The 19,748-nt window shown below is 54.9% G+C and overlaps 5 protein-coding genes across 5 annotated transcripts; 2 read left to right on the top strand and 3 right to left on the bottom strand.

Annotated features, from left to right (window-relative positions):
* Positions 1–2,440: 2,440 nt before the first annotated feature.
* LY79DRAFT_549520 (uncharacterized protein) lies at positions 2,441–2,813 on the bottom strand. Its single transcript, XM_060557480.1, has one exon. It carries the CDS (start codon positions 2,718–2,720, stop codon positions 2,502–2,504), a length of 219 nt encoding a protein of 72 aa, XP_060415538.1. The 5' UTR covers positions 2,721–2,813; the 3' UTR covers positions 2,441–2,501.
* A 2,883-nt stretch (positions 2,814–5,696) lies between these two features.
* Positions 5,697–6,786, top strand: LY79DRAFT_154342 (uncharacterized protein). Its single transcript, XM_060551085.1, has 2 exons — positions 5,697–6,065; positions 6,132–6,786. Exons 1-2 carry the CDS (start codon positions 5,821–5,823, stop codon positions 6,727–6,729), a joined length of 843 nt encoding a protein of 280 aa, XP_060415537.1. The 5' UTR covers positions 5,697–5,820; the 3' UTR covers positions 6,730–6,786.
* Positions 6,640–9,847, bottom strand: LY79DRAFT_549517 (glycogen/starch/alpha-glucan phosphorylase). The gene is made up of 5 exons (XM_060557479.1): positions 9,247–9,847; positions 8,928–9,193; positions 7,446–8,872; positions 7,318–7,390; positions 6,640–7,261 (listed from the first exon to the last, which is right to left on the bottom strand). The coding sequence occupies exons 1-5, from the start codon at positions 9,446–9,448 to the stop codon at positions 6,854–6,856; spliced, it is 2,376 nt and encodes a 791-aa protein (XP_060415536.1). The 5' UTR covers positions 9,449–9,847; the 3' UTR covers positions 6,640–6,853.
* A 4,083-nt stretch (positions 9,848–13,930) lies between these two features.
* Positions 13,931–15,305, bottom strand: LY79DRAFT_512809 (G-protein alpha subunit; the record flags this gene model as incomplete). The annotated part of the gene is made up of 6 exons (XM_060554416.1): positions 13,931–14,030; positions 14,087–14,325; positions 14,381–14,510; positions 14,566–14,694; positions 14,766–15,111; positions 15,182–15,305. 6 exons carry the CDS (start codon positions 15,303–15,305, stop codon positions 13,931–13,933), a joined length of 1,068 nt encoding a protein of 355 aa, XP_060415535.1.
* A 2,638-nt stretch (positions 15,306–17,943) lies between these two features.
* On the top strand, positions 17,944–18,922 carry LY79DRAFT_154193 (uncharacterized protein). The gene is made up of 2 exons (XM_060551084.1): positions 17,944–18,497; positions 18,555–18,922. The coding sequence occupies exons 1-2, from the start codon at positions 18,076–18,078 to the stop codon at positions 18,676–18,678; spliced, it is 546 nt and encodes a 181-aa protein (XP_060415534.1). The 5' UTR covers positions 17,944–18,075; the 3' UTR covers positions 18,679–18,922.
* Positions 18,923–19,748: the final 826 nt, after the last annotated feature.

Genomic DNA, 19,748 nt, shown 5'->3' with positions numbered 1-19,748 from the left:
GAAAGAGATGCAGCGGCGGCGGGGGAGCGAGCTCAAGGATTTGTTTCGCCAGAGGAGTGGCTGTTTGGCGGGGCGCCTTGGTAGGGTGGACGTGGACGGAGGGAGAAACGGAGGTCGCGGTCGCAGGCGTATGTATATGTACGGGGTGGGCGTGCAAGAACGCGGCGGGGTAAATAGCGGCAGCGAGTGAGAACGCACGTCTGGCTCGATTGTGACGGTGGTGGTTCTGGGCTTTCTGGGATTCTGGAGCAACCTGCGCAAGGTGGCAACGGCATTAGCGAGCCTTTTCTAGCAAGGAAGCAAGCAGCAGGGTGACGGAGAATGGAGAGAGAGACTGTAAGCGGCAGCAAATGCAGCTAGACCAGTAGCAAATAATGGAAACAAGAATTTGGGGGGGTTCCGCCTTTTTTTTTTTTCTTCTTTTCCTTTTCTTTCTCTCCCCTCCCGTTGTCCACGATTGTCTTCCAGTGACGTTTGTGTTTGATCCAGTCCATTTTTTCAACACCCATTCTGCATACCCGTCTTTTGGCACTGCCAAGGATACCCAATTCATAATTGACCATGCCGCGGATGGACGCACTGCAAACTGGGTCTTGTCGGGGTGGGGAATGTGAGGGTGGCAAGGATAGGCGGTCGCCAATGACATGCAAGTCTGAAGCAACGACTGGTGGATTGCTTACCTGTAGAGTTTCCAAGCAGTTGGCGCCTGGGTCAAGAGAGTAGCTATCTCAGTCCTCTGCGGAGCTTATTCGAGCCTGTTCTGTTCCTCTAGAGACGGTTTGCTGTCCTCCTGGGTTTCCGGGCTCGAGTCCGGGCTTGAAAGCTCAAACCAAAAGGTGGCCGTAGTGTCTGGGCGAGCGAGATGGCGGGCGCGCGTGGGGAATGCAAGTAACAAATCCGCACGAATGGCGATCAGTCGCTATTGTCTTCTCTTCTTGTCCGTTGTCACAGTGCGAAGCTGAGATAGAGAGGCAGAGATCTGCACAAGAATAGCACTTGTCGGTGGGCGAGATGGTGCTGTCTGTTCTCTATGATTCGCTCGTGGGGGGGTTGTGATGCAATGTGGACGTTCTCGAAATGCAACCCTCGGGTTCTCTGACGACAAGACTGGAAGAGTGAAGGTCACAGGTGAGTCCGTGGGGGAGAGGACGAGTATGTATGCTGGAGATGGTTTTGAGTAAGAGGGAGAGGGTGAGAGATCAAGCGAGAGGCAGAGCAGGAGGACAACTGGTGGTCGAGCATGGAGGGGAAAAGTACCTTTTAATTGTTCCTGAAAGGGCTGGGCCTAGGAATACCACAGCTGAGGAGGGGGGACACAGAGACGGGAGAATAGGGGGGGTGAATCCATGGAAGGGAATACGGAGGCACACGCTGGTTTGGGCAAGAGAGAGAGTAGGCGTGGGAGCAACCACAGTTGAGCGAGAGACGGAGAGGTTGCGCGAAGAGAAAGCGTAAGGGAGGAGAGTGTGAAGCTGCTGCTGCCGCTGCAGCTACCGCCCCGCTCCCAAGGAGTGTGAGCCGGGGGGGCGGGGGTTGCTGCCGCTGAGTGAGATGTGCTTGGGTATTGGTGGGGAGGGGTGTGTGTTTGGGTGTGTGTACGTCGTGTACCTCCCTGGCAGGAACGGTGGCTTGTCCAAGACGGGCACACTTAACCGCAAAGGGTACACCACGTACGGATAAGGCCAGTAAGCAGGCCGCATCAACGGCATCTGACTGGACGGTCGGCCAACGTTGGAAGGGAACCGTCTAGCACGAACCCACCGAACAGGCGCTGTTGCAGGTATCTACATGCTACCGTACCCAGCCAAGCAGAGGAAGGAAATGAAGGCAAACTGTAATGAGATGAGACGCGAGACCATAGCCTCGAACGAGAGCATACAGGGAAGAGACAGAAAGGTAAGAAGAAAGAAAAAAAAAAGTGTCGAGCCGAGGCATTTCGGGCAGACCGCAAGACTCGATGAGGCTGAACCTTCAAGTGTCTGAAGTTGCGTGTTTGTGTCGGTGCGTTCACGGAAGGCAGAGGGAGGGGGGAGAGAGGATGTCACCGAGATACGGTTACAAGAAAGTGAGATATCCCAAATGACCGAGAGACAAGAGCCCACCGACGGTGTATCACGCAACGGGATACGGAATGGCCTACGCATCAGCGGCACCGCCGCGTATCTCAGTCCAGCTCACTACGGCACCCGAGCTGGGGAATTCTTCTCTTTCCACAATGCCATGAGAGGGATGGGGGAATGATGGCTGCCTCACTCGACTGGCGCAAACGGCCCCCAAGCGCCGAACGGCCCGGTAGGCTTGGATGTTTCCCGTCTTGGCCCTATCGCGACCGGCAGGCAGGCAGCATGTTAAGAAGCGGATCGAGATGATGGAGGGATACCGCAGTAAGAAGAAGATAAAAAAATAAAAATAAAAGGGGACAAGGCACGAATGAAAAGCACGGAGACCAAACAGAGAACATGGGGTTTTGCGTCTTCTGGATCCCTTGGGCCATCGGACATTCATTCGATCATAGGTAATCGACGATACGATGGGCCAGCAGCATAGTTGGTTCTCAGAAACAGTTCCAGCCTTTTTTTCCCCCCTAACACACGCCACATATCCTTTCCCGTTCTTTCCCGCCGAAGATACCAAACCATTGATGTTGTCGTCGCTGTCGTCGTCGCCCCCAATGTCAATGTCGTTACCAAGCCTGACCGATCAAGCAAGATTTGGCCCATCACCCTGGCCGAGTCTGGTCAACAATGCCATGTTTCGCTCGACGCGTATTTCCCCCCCCCCGTTTCCCAGTTTGCCGTTTTGCCATTCCCAACAGAACCCTGTCTGACCATCACATCCGACCCCCCCTCCCCCTCCCCTTCCAGCCTCACCTCACAAGACGAGACGGTAAGCGTCTTTAGAGTTGACCATCTTTACGGTGTGGCTAACCGCACGCCCCCTTTTCGCTTTCCCACCGGTCTCCGGCTTCAGGGATGCTCCCTTGTACCACCGTGGTCGATCAACCCTCTTGTTCCCGGCATCATGGATTCAGGACACCCAGAGCTTGAGCTTCACCCGATTCTTGTCGCGGCAATGCGTCCATGGTAAGCCTCAGATGTGTGCCTGCCTCTGCGCGTCCAATTCCCCATGCTGTTGCAGATCCAGATTCGCCATCCGGTGCGGCATCTCCGGCGCGTGCCTGTGCATCGCGCATGTTCTATCTAATCAACCACGCATAACCGTCCTCGGGCATGAGCTGTCCTCGTAACGTACCCGGTTTCTTCACCGTTTATTGTTGGCCTTTTCGCCTGCCACATGGGCTGGATTTCTTCGCCGCCGCCGCCGCCGTACAACCGCTTCTCACGGCTCCTCTTCTTGCAGTCCGAGTAGGACGGGAAACCAGTTTCGAAGGGGAAAGGGGAGAAAAAAAATCCATCCCACGAAACCCACCGTGTCCTATGACGTCATTATGCGATCGCATCGAGATGGTGCATGGGCATGGGAACTTTCCTCTGTCGTGTCGCGTTGACGGGCCTGCGGCAAGAGAGGGTGGAGTAGAGGGGGGGGGGGGGGGGGGGGGCGTGTGTTCCGTCCCGCTACACTAGCTGCCCCTGCTAGCCCTGGGCTCTTGTCAAGTTTAGCGTGCAATAAGGCGATCGCGGCTCACTGTCCGAGGTGCGCATCTACACTAACAAAGATGCCGTACCGTTCCCACGGTTGACAGTAGCAAAAGCTACCTAGGGGACACTAACGCCGTCCGATCAGTGGTCTAGACCTTCCCATCCTCCCCTAAGCGAACATCGACGTCGTGGGCGAAGATCGAGAACTAAGAAAACGGTGCCGCATCACGCACACCCTTCAGCATGGATGGCGTCTACCTTAGCACGGCAGCAGGATCCCTCCCCCTTCCCAGGTGCCCAAAATTTCCGTCACGAGGGCTCCACGGAAGGCACCACAACAGCCGCATGTTCCAGGCTGGTCTGAACGTGTCCGACCTACTGTAGCTGGATATATGTCCGCGTCGCATCAACAGAGAGCGCCAAAACTGAGCGGATCCCATTTTGAGAAAACGGCGCCCTCCCGAGGAATGGGCAATCAATCCGTGCACAAAATTAATGCTAATACCTAGGAGCCGCTCAGCTGACCCGGCCAAACCTCTCCTAGGCGACCGCCAGAAATTGTCGATGCCCATGTTCGACCTTGCTATCTGCATGTCTGGGTTTTGGCCCGTAAAGGAGGGGATCTCGATTCCGAGCGCCGCAGGCACGTCAGAGTCGTTGATCCATCCTCACTTGACAGGAGGGTTTCCTTCAAGAACAAGTTTTTGTTTTGTTTTGGTTATCTATTCCCACTCCGAACGGTGGCAGCAATTTTACAACCAAGTCATGTAATTTTCGGCAAGGCAGAAAGAGATAACGGAATCATCATTGCGCCTCTGCTGTTGAGCCCCGTGGTACGTACTCTGTAGCATCGCGCCGATCTGCTTACAAAGAAGAGAAGGGGAAAAGATGGATCAAAAAAACTAAATCGGGTGTGGAACCATGGGAGAAGGGACAAAAAAAAAAAAAAAAAAGGCAAAACAGACTTCCATAGCGATTACCTTCAACACCCGTCATCATGGTGTAAGAACCATGGCAGGGGCGGGATCAAATTGCTCCCGCAGAGTCAAGGAAGCTGGGCAATTCGGGGAGAGGGCTGACATGCCTTGTCTGCGCCCTGGATACCCACTGCGCCGGATCTCGAGATTGGACCCTTCCCGCTTTAGGAGGGGGAGAGAGCGAGAGAGACAATCCAGGGATCAACCCGTGAACGCCGGTTTTGCCGATGCTGATCTCGAGCTGTAGGTATTCGAAGGGGAAACGAAGTAAAAAAGAGTAATTGGGTTGAACCCATCAGAAGGAGATGGATGGCGTGGGGACTCCTCTTCTCATCGCGTGCGTATACTCTCGCAATGCTTAGGGACCGCCCCCCTCCTCTCCTTCTCTAAGTTGCGCCCCGGGTACCGGTACCAATCTGACCCGTCCCGTTTTCGATGCCCTCGCTACCGGCCCTGGTGCGGGGTTGTTGTTTTTTTCTTTCTGTTGTTTTTTTCTTTCTGTTTTTATTTTTATTTTTATTCTCCAATTTCCGCCTGCCGTCAGGAGCCGTACAAGTTATAAGGCCGAAGCCCGGGGCAGGCCGGCAGACCGGCCGGCTGACGGCTTGGGACCGGTCGGACGTGCGTCTGCGCCGCAACTGATCGAACCAAAGTAACAGCAAAGATTTAAAAAAGGGAAAACAAAGAGGTGCTACCCTACCCGGAACATATTCACACGAGGTAGGGGAAAAGCCAATTTCAACCATGATCAAACTGGCTCCCTTCTCCCACAACGCATGTAACTTTAACAAACAAACAAAAAAAAAATCGAAGAAAAAAAAGGGGGGAGGGGAAGAAATAAAGAAAATGAAGAAGAAAAAAAGGAGCCGAAAATAACCTCCAGAGCACGAATCATTCCATCGTCCGAGTCAGAGTCAGAGTCGGAGTCGGAGTCCTCGTCTCCTTCCCTTTCCCCCTTTACGGTCACTCCTCGCCCGCGTCCGGTCCGCTCTCGGGGAAGACTTACACGCCCAGAATAACGGTGGTCGGGTCCAGGGACCAGGCAGAGAGAGACGGAGGGGGGAGGAAAAAAGGAAAACGAAAAATAAACTGCCCGCCCCCAATCCTCCCTACCCACCCGCCTGCCTCTCTGCCGTTCCTCTGATGTCATCCTGCGTCCTACTCCGTCGCTTTACCCGGCAGGGCTAGGGGGAGAGGGTGCCATTTAGGTTGGTCCCTTGGTCCCCCGAACAGGGAAGACGCGTATGATAGGCAAGAACGAAGAAGCTCTTGATTCAAGAAAAAAGCAGGGTCCCGATAATGACGACAAAACCGCAACACCTCTCTCCCCAGAACTGTGCTGTCCCGCTCCGGGAACCGTCCCGGCGCGAATCCAGCCCCCCAACTGCCGTCGGAACACCGTACCTCTACGTGCCACGCCATATACGTGTCCAGGACGCGCAGCACCGTCTTTACCGGTAGTAGTGTACCTAGTGTACGGTCGATGTAGGTAAGTCGACTAACACCCGTGGCCGATCCGAAGGCTTGCTAAGTCTGGAACCCCCTCATGCGGCAGTCGCCCTTCCAAAGTTCCAGAACAACTGGACAGAGACGACATAGAACGGACGAATCACCTCAGTCTCTCCCTTGTTTCTTATTTTCTTTCCCCCTTGGGAGACTTTGACCGCCCTTTTAGCTTACGTCCTCGCGGGAACTTAAGGGTTGTAACCCGGGAACCGTACCAGATCCCTTTTCGGTTCCTCCCCCCCCCTTTCACTTCATGGCCCTGTTTCGACCTGTTATGTGCTGAGGTGGGGTTTGTCATTGCCGTCCTGAGGAGCCCACCTTGCGGAATAATGACGTCATTTCAACCAGTAGTGCTCCATTGTTTCCACCCCTGTCCAAACGTTCATGTCGTTCCGTCGCATTTCCACTCGTTACCCATGCTCCGTTTCTTGTTATGGCCGTTCGAGACTGTTCTTGATGGTCGTTGGGGGCCAGGCACCTTAACACACGTGGATGCACACACACACACACACACACACATCAAGCAAACCCGTCGACTTCACCAGGCCTCGAACTTTTGTGTAGGATCTCGGTCTTGGATTACTCGCATAGCGTATACAAAGAAAAATATTATCCAGCACTGTTCGTTTGTCCAGCGCCCGTCCTAGGTGTTAAAGTGCAGTAGGTAGGTAAGGACTCGGTTCCGTTCGCGCCTAGCCAGCCAGTCGATGTCTAGGCCGTTTTGAGCCGTCTGTCCCCTCTCGTCTCCGTAGCGCCCGGGTCTAGTCTAGTCTAGTCCTCCACCTTGAGAGGCTCGACGTTCCAGATCTCCTCGGCATACTCGTTGATGCAGCGGTCACTGCTGAAGAATCCCATGCGAGCCACGCTGGTGATGGACTTGGTGATCCACTCTTCCTGGTTCTTGTACGCCTCGTCCACAAGGTTGTGAGTCTCAATGTAGCTGTTGAAGTCGTCCGAGACGAGGTAGTAGTCGCCATGGTCACGGACGGCCGAGATGAGCGCCTGGAAGTCCGACACGGAGCCAAACGTACCGCTCTCAATCGCAGAGAAGACCTTGCAAAGATTCTCGTCGATGGAGTGGGTTCCGTAGGTGTGGGCATGACGGAGATCCTCAACGTCCTCGGCAAGGTTGCCAAAGAGGAAGATGTTGTTCTCGCCAATCTCGCGAGTGATCTCGATCTAGGCCGGTGTTAGCAACGATCATCCAACCAGTTCCGTACCGCCGGGTCACTCACGTTGGCGCCGTCGCACGTGCCAATAATCAGGCCGCCGTTGAGCACAAACTTCATGTTACTGGTACCCGAAGCCCTGCAAGGCTTGTTAGCTGCGGACGACCCCGTCAGTCGTGTTGGGCCACACTTACTCAGTACCGGCGGTGGAGATGTGCTCGCTCAGGTCGGAAGCGGGAATGATCATTTCGGCCTTGCTGACGTTGTAGTCCTCGAGGAAGATGACCTTGAGCAGGTCGCCAATGTCCTCGTCCTTGTTGACAACGGACCCGACATTGTTGACCAAGTGAATGATTTGCTTGGCCATCCAGTAGCCGGGCGCCGCCTTTCCGCCAAAGATGGAGACGCGCGGCGCCACCTTCTTGCGATCCTCTGGCGACATGGCCTTGAGGGTAAGGTACCGGTGGATGACACCAAAGATGTTCATCTGCTGGCGCTTGTACTCATGAATCCGCTTGACCTGAACGTCGAAGAGCGCCGCGGGGTTGACGCTGACGCCGGTCGTTGTCTTGATGTACTTGGCTAGGCGGATCTTGTTGGCGTACTTGATCTCGGCCCATTCCTTACGGAACGCCTTGTCGTCAACACTGAGCTCGAGCTTGTTGAGCTGTGTCAGGTCCTTGAGGAACTCGTAACCTCCCGTCTTGGACGCGATGAGGTCCGACAGCCGGGGGTTGGCCTGGTGCAGCCAACGTCTCGGGGTGATGCCGTTGGTGACGTTGGTGAACTTGTCGGGGCCGTAAATGTTGACAAAGTCCTTGAAAATGGTGGTCTTGATGAGGTCGGAATGCAGCTCAGCCACACCGTTGACCTTGTGGGAACCGACGATGGCCAAAAACGCCATGCGAACCATCTTGGGTTGCGACTCCTCGATGATGGAGACCCTGCCGAGGATGTCGCGGTCGTTGGGGAACATCTTCTCGACGCTCTGGAGGAAGAACAGATTGATGTCGTAAATAATCTGCAAGTGCCTGGGAAGTAGGTGCTGGACCAATCCAACGGGCCACTTCTCCAAAGCCTCGGGAAGAACTGTGTGGTTGGTGTAGCCGAACGTGCCGGTGACGATGTTCCACGCCTCGTCCCAGTCCAGCTTCTCGAGGTCCACGAGGATGCGCTGGAGCTCGACAATGGCGAGAGTGGGATGAGTGTCGTTCAGCTGAATGGCCACCTGGTCGGGGAACTCCCTCCAGGGACGTCTGGACTTCTTGAATCGACGGACGATGTCGTAAAGAGACGCGGCGCACCAGAAGTATTGTTGTTTCAGGCGAAGCTCCTTTCCGCGCTCGAGGTTGTCGTTGGGATACAAGACAGCACTGATGGTCTCGGCGCGCTGCTGGTCGGCGACTGAGTTTTCGTAATCGCCGCTGTTGAACTTTTGAAAATCAAACTCGCCGCTAGCAGCCTTGCTGGACCACAGACGCAGGTTGTTGGTAGAGGTTGTCGCATATCCGGGAATCGGCACGTCGTATGCCACGGCGGTAACGGTCTCGCCGCCCTCCCAGCTAGCGACGGTCTTCCCGTTGGAGTCTGTCGACTTCTGGACGTGACCGAAGAATTGGATCTTGGGGGCTGTTAGCACTGTCTCAACAGCGTGCTTCTGGGCCGATTCAACTTACGTCCACGGTAACATCGTGGCGAGGGAACTCCCAAGGGTTGAAGTCCAGCCAGTAGTCGGGGACCTCGACTTGGTACCCGTCGATGATCTCCTGCTTGAAGATACCGTATCTGTACCTCAGTCCGTAGCCCCAGGCGGGGAAGTTGAGGGAAGCCAGACTGTCAAGGAAACAGGCAGCCAATCGGCCAAGACCGCCGTTTCCGAGTGCAGCATCGTGCTCCTGCTCAATAACGTCCTCGATGCGGAAACCGAGGTCGTCAAGGCCAGCTGCGAAGCTATTAGCATCACCGGCTCTCTCCCAGGGCCTTGTCGTCACTCACCCTTGGCGACGTCCTTCAGGCCCACGTTCAACATGGCGTTGTCGAGGGCGCGACCCATGAGGAACTCGAGAGAAAAGTAGTAGATACGCTTCCCGTCGACGGTGGTCTGGCGCTGCTGAGTCTTGTTCCATTCCTTGACCAGACGGTCACGGAAGGCCAAGCTGGCGGCCGAGTAAGCGGCCGTCTCATCGCAGTTGAACATGCTGCGGGCCAGGGTGGTCTCGACATGGCGGACAACCTCCTTTTCGAACTCCTCCTTGCTCTTGAAAGGGCTGATTTGAGCCTTGGACCATGCCTCGCGCTGGGGCTCTGGGATTGAAGCTATTAAAAGGGAGTTAGCTGTGCGGTTCCATCGATAAGGTAGCTACCCAACTGGTGCAAGAGAAGGATGATGTGCGACAGGGCATGAAGACGAAGCTACTGGGTCCATGTGGCGTGATGGAGCTCGCGACGATCAGTGCGGGGTATTTGGGCCTGGGCCTGAGAGCTGCCCCGCCCTCGACGAGCTCCACGAAAGCTGCTGTGAGAGCTCACACGGGATCGTGCAACTGAGAAACTGGAAGGAAAGGAATACCAACCCTCGACGCTCTTGATCTCTCCAGCACCGAAACCGGTAAAAGTTCTCTTGTGCTTGGGGCGGGAAACGCCAGCCGGGCCGACGGAGCCCTGGATGTCGATGATGGGCGCACCCGTGGAAGGACGTCGCTCGCGCACGGGAACGCGCTGCGGTTCCGTGGATCCCGACATATTCGTGATTGATTGGATACGCTTGCAACAGTGGATCAGAAACTTGGAAGCTCAATTGGCACGATCTTGAAGCTCGACTGTTTGGTGAGAACGTCAGCCGTCCTGCCAGCTACGAGAGATTCCTGAAGGGAGAATAGAGAAACCGAAACAGCACTCGGACGTAACGAACAACGAGTGAGGGACAATGGGGCAGGGGACGGAGGAGGAGCTCCAGACTCGTTAGCATGCGGAGCAAACGGGACGTACGTCAAGGATATTGGCGGGGAGAAGAGCGGGGTGTTTGGCGTGCCTGAAGCTCAGCCCACCACTCGCGGCCGGGAAACTCAGTCAGCCCAGCACGCACCAACGAAAACGAAGCGCCTCAGCGGAAGAGTATGGAACTGGTGCTCGGCGACTGGAGCTTTTCTAGATGGCGATTAAGGTTAGATGGCGTTCCCGATGTGATTGGGGCTCAGTGACTGTCCAAGGGCGACGTACGGCGGTAGATGCAGATAGAAGTCGAGCTTGGCACACAGGAGGAGGAAGATGTACGTTACGAGGGCAGCTAAGAGGGTAGACACGGAGGCTTCGCAGATGAGAGAGGGAAGGGGGAAGGGGAAGGAGGGGTAAAGCAGAAGAACGAAAGATCAAGAGCCCGTGAAGTGAGACGGGGTAACGGCAGCTTATGAAAGAGACGGGCAGTCAAGCAAGGGTACGTCGGTGGTATATCTCAGTCAGCCATGGCATGTTGGGTTGCCATGCCGCAAGAAGAGGAGAAGGAGGAGGAGGAGAGGTACTTCCTCGATTGGATGTTGGATGAGAAGCTACCCTGCTGTAGCTCTAGCTAGCTTATTGAACCTGACATCGAGATGGATGGAAGGTGCTGGGGTGTTGGGGGGGGCATGGGCGTAGCATAGCATGGCACAGCATGGCACAGCATGGCACGGCATGGCAGATACGCATGGCCTGCATCGAATTGATATTGCATAAGGCAAAAAACAAAAACAAAAAAGGACTTCCCCCTCCTCAAAAAATCCAGCATTGACTGCCTCTGCTACGTTGAATAAGGAAGGTATGGAGAGGCAAGTCTCTGGCCGGTCTGACAACCCGCACACACCAGAAGTTCGATATGGGGCTCCGGTTCCCGAGTCCCCATGCTCGTGTCTCCATCAAGGTCGAATTCAGGGTGTCTGGCCACCCGGCCTGGGCTATCTGCCCGTGTACGGAGTAGTGTACCCAGATATGCGCAGCAAGACACCCCTCACTCTGAAAAAGGAAACCACCTAACATGGCCTTACTTTGTGGTCATCGTAAAAGGGCGAAACCAGAGCATGCAGCAGCGAAGTAGTCCGGCTTGTTGCTTGCTGCCGAGCCATCAACAATGCGGGGTGACGCGCGGTGAGCAGAGCACCCCAGCAACAGCAGTAGCCTGGCGGCAGCAATGCTGTCGTATCTTCCATTCGAGTCTCCCGACTGGAGCCATGGCACCCCGAGGTGGCGCATCCGCGCAAGGAGAACATGGGGTATGCGTCTCGCTCGGCTCATGCGCGAAGTACGAGGTAAGTGGCACACAATTCGTCGGCTACCTAGGATGCGGTGCTTCTTCCCCATTCGCGAGCCCTTCTGCAACCAAGACGCTTAGCGCAGCTGTGGCAGCTGCCGCCCTAGTAGTGCATCAGAATGGCGGCGGCACTGACACCAAAGCTGGCTCGACTCGGCCATTTGCAAGTGTAAAGTGTGCTATACATCATTGGGGTAAGCTAGGGAACGGCGAGCTTCGGGAATGCCCACCGGGTCCCGGCAACCCGCTGCACTCGCTCTACTACCGGTATGTTGGTGCACCAGCACAACTCGACTGAGACAGTGGCCCGGCCTTCTCATCTTGGGGCATCTTGGGACATTTTGGGGAAAGAGAGTTCGGCGGCAGCAAATCTCGAACCGCTTCTCCGATGAGGATTGCCGACCCCGTGTAAGTCGGTTAGTAGTACTCCGTAATCAGCACGGCAACCACAGAATCATTCCTGCCTGGTGCCGTCAACTATCTCCCCACATGCCTGAGACCCTCTTTTCCTTTCTCTCCCAATGTCTCTGGATTCTGCCGTGGCATGCATCACCAACCGCAACACCCCGTCTCCTCATCCCACCCAAGCCTCTCCACAATCGACCGGTGAACAGCCAAGACATGAATATGTCGCCATTCCACCATGCCCGGCCGCCTCCCGGGTGCGGTTACGAGACATACTAGCCCCTTTACCTACCCTACCCGGCGACTCACCCTCCCCGAGGTGACGAGACCTGTTGTACCCAACCAACGAGTCACGCCTAATTTACACAGCAACCCCCTCCCCCCCCCACACCAAAGTCCCACAACAAAATGGACCTCCTTCTTACTGCTCTCTGACACGGCGCCAAATTGCCGCCGCTGAATCGCCTGGGGTAGAACCTTGCGGAGCCACGGAGGGCACTGGGGGGGCGCCTGGGGGGCTGGGGGCTGGAGACCGGAGATCTTTTCCCACGTTGATAGAATGGAACAGAACTCCGCCCACCCCGAACATGCCGTCTGAGCTCCTTCTCCTCCGTCCTTGCCCCCCCCGCTGTTCTTCAGCGCGGCTCTCTCTCTCTCTCTCTCTCTCTATGCCTCCAGTATCCGACCTCTGTTAACAAACCACCCCCTTCCCCCACAGCAGCCAGACCTTCCATGTATCCCTCGAATCCGGGCTCAAAACGCAATGTCCTCACTGTCTCCATTCCCATGAGACCATTCTTCTTGAAGCCACTAACCCAACCTTCTGTGCGAGCATGCAATTGGCCAGCCTAGACTCCTCTCCTATCCACCCCTACCCCCGCCCCCCTCAGCAGAATTACAAACCCAAAGACAAATACAAAAAAAAAGCACGGACGCCCCAAACACAACCAACCCACTGGCGTTGGACAGCGACTGACAGCACCATTCTTTCGTCTTCCGCATCTCGCGCGCGCGGACTCTTCTCCGTCTGATGTGACAGAAATACTCACAGACTCGGGATATGTGTCTATGTGTGTCTTAACGTGCTGGGAGAACCGGATGCGCCGCGTCCAGCGTGCATAGTCTTGCGAAATTAATACAATGTAGTCTACAAATTAACAAGGAAAATTCATCAATGCTAGGCCTCAAGCCCGAGCTCGACGTTCCTCTCCCGCGGGAGGGAGATGGATGTCTTCCTTTCTTCCATCTCTCCGTTCTTCATCGTTCCGCCAGCCTCGGGGCCGATCCGATCGGCCCTCTAGTCAAGGTTACACTCAACCTCTGGACCTCAACCCGCCCCGTCGTCGAGCCACCGGGCCGGGTTCTGTTTCCGTACATCATTGCGTTGCACACAAATTCAGGCGCATGGCTGGATCCCGCATGGAGAGATATGCTTCATTTGGCTGTCGCAACACTTCCCAGCAATCAACCAGCACTCCCCCATGCTCCTTGATTCTTTCGAGATGGCCGGATTGCTGCTTGCCTCGGTTTACTCCATCCATGTCCCGAACGTCAGTCCCAAACGAATGGTCCGTTCATCACTTCGTCTTCGAACTTTCCTTTCCCAACATCATATTCCATCCAGACCGCGGCCAGCATACCTTTCGCCCCAAAAAGCGCCCGCGCGCAGACCTCTTCTCTTCACCAACACCCAGTTTCCTCGTTTGGGCGACAGCAACCGGTGGCGAATGCACCTCTTATGTAGCAATTGATTCCATGATGCAGAAGGAAACTGCCGCTGTCGATCCCAAGCCACCACCCGACCCGTTCGCTCGACCGTACCGTGTCAAAAACGAGCGTAGAAACCAGAGTGAACGCCGTCCAAACGAAGTGCCACCCACAACGCCCGGCAATGCTGTTAAACGCTGACCCGCAACAGAGGAGATGAATCTAAACATTAAGAGAAAAGAAAAGGAAAAAGAAAAAAAAATGGCGATCCAAGTCGATTCGGTTTCATAGAATTCCAGAGTCCCGAAGAGCGTTGTTTAGAATCGTCTCTTTAACTGCCGCAAACACGAGTCGGATATTTGATGTATCGGTTGCTTGAGTCAGGCTATCGTCCTATTAGTTCTCTGACCACCAAGATAGACAGTGGCGCTCATCACTTACTGGGGATATAAGTTAAGATGTGCCCGGTTGACCTGGTTGAACCTCCAGAGCAAATATTTGGCCGCCTTGTTGACATCGTTGCCACCAGAGTAGTCGGGGAAGTAATTGCCTAACGGTGAGCGTCCAAGTTTTTGTTTGAAAATATCCACCTTGTTCAGAAACAAGATGATGCTGGTGCGCATGAACCATCTTGAGTTCACCACGGAATCAAACAATAACAAGCTTTCCATCATTCGGTTCTATAACTGTTAGTATCCGGGACCACATCAGTTGCACAGGATCCTGGGTCCATACCTGGCTAGACTCCTCGAGCAGGACTTGGTCGTATTCGCTGAGAGCAACGCAGAAGATGATGGAAGTGACGTTTTCAAAGCAGTGAATCCACTTCTTCCTTTCGCTTCTTTGACCGCCCACGTCGAACATGCTGCGACAATGTTAGCTTCCTCCGAGGGCTTGCACAAGTCTTCACAGAGTCTCACTGTATGCTGAGCTGGCCCATCTGAAATCTTGTTTCGTAAATGCCGGTAGTTTTAGTTCTGGCCCTGAGAACATCCATCTCGTTGGGGAGATAGTCTGGTGAGACGATGCGCATGACCTCTTGGAAAAAGCTGATGCAAACCAACTGGTTAGCTGCCACTCTGATCAATCAATCTGCAGGGGCCAAACGGGAGAAACCGACTATTCTGCCGAATCCATCAGATAGAACTCTGTCTGTCTGTCCATGAGCTGCTCTCTTGCAGGATCGCTCCATATCGACTGGATGGCAACGCCGATTTGGGGGTCGATGTGTGCCTGGGGGCCCGACTCGGCCATGTATTCCAGGAGGTAGGTAGCATAGGCCTTGTTTGCCTCGATTTGGGGCTCGATGTCGAACTGTCGCATCGCCTGGATCACTGCTTTCGCGCATTCTACCAGGTTCTTAAAAACTGTCGGCCGATAGTTGTAGAGCTCGTCTTCCGAGTAGCCTTTCAAATGAATAATCTTCATTTGTTTGACGATTGTGGATTTCCCGCTTTCTCCAGAGCCTGAGGACTTGTCAGCATGCCCGGGTCCCGGAGCTGCAATTGGGCGGCGACGGGCGGGATGAGAACGTACCGAGCAACAGAATCTTGCATTCTCTGCGTAACCTTTTAGAGTCTTCTTCCAATTGTCGGTCAATCGCCTGGCTCTTTTTCTTCTGCTCGACCTCCTCATTATTCGAGCTCATACAGGCACCCATTTTGACGGGTGTGGCGAGGCTCAAGTGGAGCCGTCGTCCGTAAGAGTGATGCGAAAGGGAAGGCGTTGGTGGTGCCTCGAGTCTAAGGGGCTCAAAGGTCCGGAAAGCGAAGCGGCGTATGTTCTCCCAAAGACTGCACTTTAAATGCCCATAGTAATATTAGCCGATAACTCGCGATAACTCGGAATGGTGAGTATGTCACAAGGCCGGGAAGGGCGGGAGGGCGGCGTGGTCGGATGATGAGGCGGTTCGTCGATGGGTACTCGGCGGCAAGGTAACGCAAGTTCGTTGGGGTCGACGGGCATCGGCCAAGGACCAGTCGGTGACAGCAGTCGATAATCGAGGACAGAGGATGTTTTGTAATCGAATGTCGGCAGGCGTAAGGATGAAGGGACGAGGAGCTTCAACCTTGGAGATCGTGGGAGGGCGGAGGCTGTCGAGGGAGATGGGTGACGAAGAACGAAAGACGAGAGAGTGCGACCGACACGGCGGGCGAGGACAGTGTCGGAGGAATAAATGTGGGTATCACCAGGACTTCGATAGGCGGGCGGATAAGTGTAATTGGGTGCGGCACACACTACCTAAAGCACCGACCGATGTATGTATCTTTTGGTAGGTACCTAGGTACCTAGCAGCACACCCGGCAAAGGGTGGAGGCAGGAGCCTTGTTGGGTCGTCGGCTGCCCCAGGTGTCGCAGGGCGTGCGCAACACAGACAATGATTGTGACTAGGATCAACCAGGGCTGGGCTGTCTTGGGGGTCTGGTCTGGTCTATCAAGTGCCGACGCGACGGGTCGTAAGGCACAGAAACACGAACAAGAGGGTGGAATATTGTAATGGGAAACTCGGAACATCCGGAAGATGGAGGGCGAGAAAATAAGAGAGGGAAAGGAAAATGGGAATGGGAGGGAAGTGAGAGGAGAGGGGGGTGTGTGGCTACAGGGGAAAAGGAAAGCCGTCGAGCGGGAAAGTGTAAAATTGAAGCTGGTTGGTGGCAACAGAGCAAAGTCGCAAGAGCAGGCAGACAGACAGAAGAGCGGCGGTAACTTTGTAACCACAGTCCGCTGGAGACAGACAGACAGACAGACAGACAGTGACCAGGAAAAGGATCGGTGTGTAAGAAGCAGCAGGCAAGGAAGTCACACACCTCCTACACTACTACACAGCCAGCCCAGACAGACACGACCTCCTTCTCCTCCGCTCTGGGGCCCCTACTTCATTTTCGTCTTCAGATGTACACAGTTGCAGTGGGTACCTATGATACGGCATGCGGCGCGGGTGACAGGGCAGGGACACGTTCCCAGCTAACCAGCGCACCATTGCAGCAGGCCCAGTTCAGTCGGCAAGGCCAGGGCGGCGGCGGGTGCGGTTGCGGGTGTGTCGTGGTGTGTGTGTATGTGTGTGTGTGTGTGTGTGTGTGGACCGGGTATGAATGGGTCTTGTGCGTACCCGTATAGCATGTGTGCGTCTGTGGACGGACTCGGCCTCTTCGACCGACCTGGACTGGTCTTGGCTCTTCCGGAGGGGGAACAGGCCGGGCAGTGTGGTGGACAGACACGACACGAGCAAGAAACAAACTCGAGCGAGCGAGCGAGCAAGGATCGGGGCCCTGGGAGCGACAGCACGGAACGACGGAATGGAAATGAATGAGTGACTGAATACGCAGTCGTCAGCACGGAGCTGGCCTCTTGGAGGCCTTGCCCGTCTAGCCCACGGCGCATGGCATGCAGGAGAGACATGCTGAGGCTGGGTGCCGATAACCAAAAAGTAGGCGTCTGCTTTGGGGCATCGAAGATGGGTGGCTTGCGACGGCGTTTGATGAGGGACGTCGCAAGAGTATAATTACGCACACGACGATCGATGGCCTTGTCGACGACGACCAAGTTCACCTCAAAGCCCGCGAACCCATAAAGAAAGAAGCTTGCCAGGAGCCAACGAGGGAAGGGGGTTCGATAGGAGCGTCTGGCCTGGCCTGACCTGACCTGACCTATCTCCCCCCATCCCTCACAATCCGATGCCTCTCCTCAATTCCAGCTTCGAGGTATTTGCTCCCGTGATTAATCAGTCGTGGAGCTCTCTCAACTGGGTTAGGTACTCTACCTTATAGATCATTCCCCACTTGTTTTAGTCTGTTGTCCTTCCCCCCCACATGCATGGAGCATCCCAATAGCCATCGCTCGTGATTGGACGTATATCCCCGTCCACCTCGAGGTTCTACAGATATTTACGGCATACGGTACGTACCTCGCTCACCTCTCTCATGGCTTTTTTTCCCGGGGCATTTCTGCTGCTTGCGGTACTGCGCTGGGGGTATGAGTGCAGTGCATGAGAGGGTCCTAAGCCACCCGATATGAGGCATCGGGCAAGCCGGACTGACGGTGAGGCTATTGTAAGAACAAATGTAAACAAATGCCAAGAGATAATTTAACATGCCTCTCCGGACTGAAGAGAGAGGAGGGTGACAGAACGAGGCACGGCGTAGCATCTCTGCCGCTGAAGGTTTGACTACGCGAACGATACTTTGCACGCTTCCCTACGTAGTAGGTATCTCACCCGTACCCACAGCTTCTCCTGGGTTTGTGAACGGCCTGCAAAAAAATAAGCCCAACAAGGTTTCGCCGTTGACGACGGCATCCTCGTCTTGCAAATTTTCTTACTTGAAATTAATCCTCCTAGGTTTGCCAGAGTCCCCGGTCAGAGTACGTGCTGTCTGGATTGATTGCCCTGTCCAGTTTTGTTTTTTTGACAGCCCATCTGCACCTGCCACGAGATGCCCACGTCGTCGGTGTCGGAATGTGGTGGTCGTTCCCGCTCCGTTACATTTCTTCTTCTTCATCATTTTCTTCTTATTCTCCTTCTTTCCCCCTCTCTCCTTTCTTTTTTTCACTTCTGTTGTTTCTTCTCCGGGAAAATCTTCATTTCAACTCTTCCCTGTCTATCGATTTGCCAATCCCAAGGCCTGGCTGGCATGGTCGTATTTGATGTGTTTGGATCACAATTGTCTGTTAGGGTCCTGGGAGAAATTCCACCCCCATCCTGGAAAGCCACACGATTTGACTGCGCCCAGCTGCGCGTCTCCGCATCCGGCAGCCTCAGACACCCAGACGACTTGGGTGAGCGAGCGCGGTGTTTTGCTGACAGGAAGGGGGAGGGGCTAGGCAGTGTAACAGCTGTTTCAGTCACCGCTCCCGAGTAATGACCCTTCAACCTCCTCTTCCTCCCTGAGTCTGACCCGCCAACCAACGACAGTCACCTTGCTTCGTGCGGATTGTCCCGCCGGCTACGCATGGATTCACAAAGTAATTGCTCGTCAGTGCGCATCGGATATCAGACGAATGCCTCCAACCGATCTAGCTATGGACAACGCCAATGAAGTCATAAAAAGACAGAAGCATTATACCCGTCGTTGACATGCTCTTCGCCTCGACCGCCGCACCCCTTAGGCCACAATCGCTACCAGCTTGGTCGACTAACGAGCTGGCAGTCAGTCAGTCAGCCAGGCAGCCCGACGCTACGGTTTGGAGCAGAACAGACGGATGGCTTCTACCCGTCGGTCTAACCATCGTGGCTTACCGCCAGTCTGTGTCCCCCTCCAATCGATCGCAGAGTGCTACGGTTCCAGCATCGGCGTTTTCGGTCATACACTAATGCATCCCGACGAGGCCGGAGACGTGAGGCATCTCGCAGACTGTCGTCGCGCCGTCGGTGCATGCTGTTTCGATGCGCTTGCAGGCAGATAGATGCAGATGCAGACGGCGAGCCTCTTGTACCCACCCGCTTGACCTACTAGCCACGTTCCAGTGTTGCAATATGCCACCGTCTCGGGATTCACCTACTCATCAGCTCGACACGTCGTAGACTATGCCTCTGGCCTCCAGAAGGACGGCCAACCAGCCCTGGTCAGGGTTTCCTTTTCTTCTCTTCTCTTTTCCCTTTCGGACTTCTCTCCCGCTTTCCTCCCCCCCAAGTTACTTACCGAGTATTGCATTCATGATGCATTCTCAAGGAGGTACACACAAAGGACTATACACATCCCCACCGTGCGCCTGTGAACTTGAACAGCGCGAAAACTTTACCACGCTATGGGCACTTTCTTTGCCCTGGTTCTAGCTTACGGATGCAGCTTTAACCCGGTTCTCTGCTTTTGCCGCCTAGGGTTTACTCTAGGATCTTTCGGCTCATATCAAACGCATGAGGCGCTCTATTTCAACGAAAGTTTTTGCCGGGTTACGGGACGAGGCGTTGCCACCTAATTGGTACCGGCGACTGACTATGCAAGACGATTCCTCTGGACAGCAATCTGGACCTAGAAAACTGCTTCGCATGGAGATTCGCCAATTGCGTCCGCATTGGGCCTGGAGAAGAGGCCATCACAAGACTGCCTCAATGCCATCAGCCGCCGGGCTTCTCTCCTACGGCTAGACACTCTGTTCTAATCAATGC

The sequence above is a fragment of the Colletotrichum navitas genome, assembly GCF_030913465.1.
Source record: "Colletotrichum navitas strain CBS 125086 chromosome Unknown LY79scaffold_20, whole genome shotgun sequence".
In the NCBI taxonomy this organism is placed as follows: domain Eukaryota; kingdom Fungi; phylum Ascomycota; class Sordariomycetes; order Glomerellales; family Glomerellaceae; genus Colletotrichum; species Colletotrichum navitas.
Note: the sequence above shows the minus strand (reverse complement) of the source record. Positions and strands in the feature narration are given on the sequence as shown.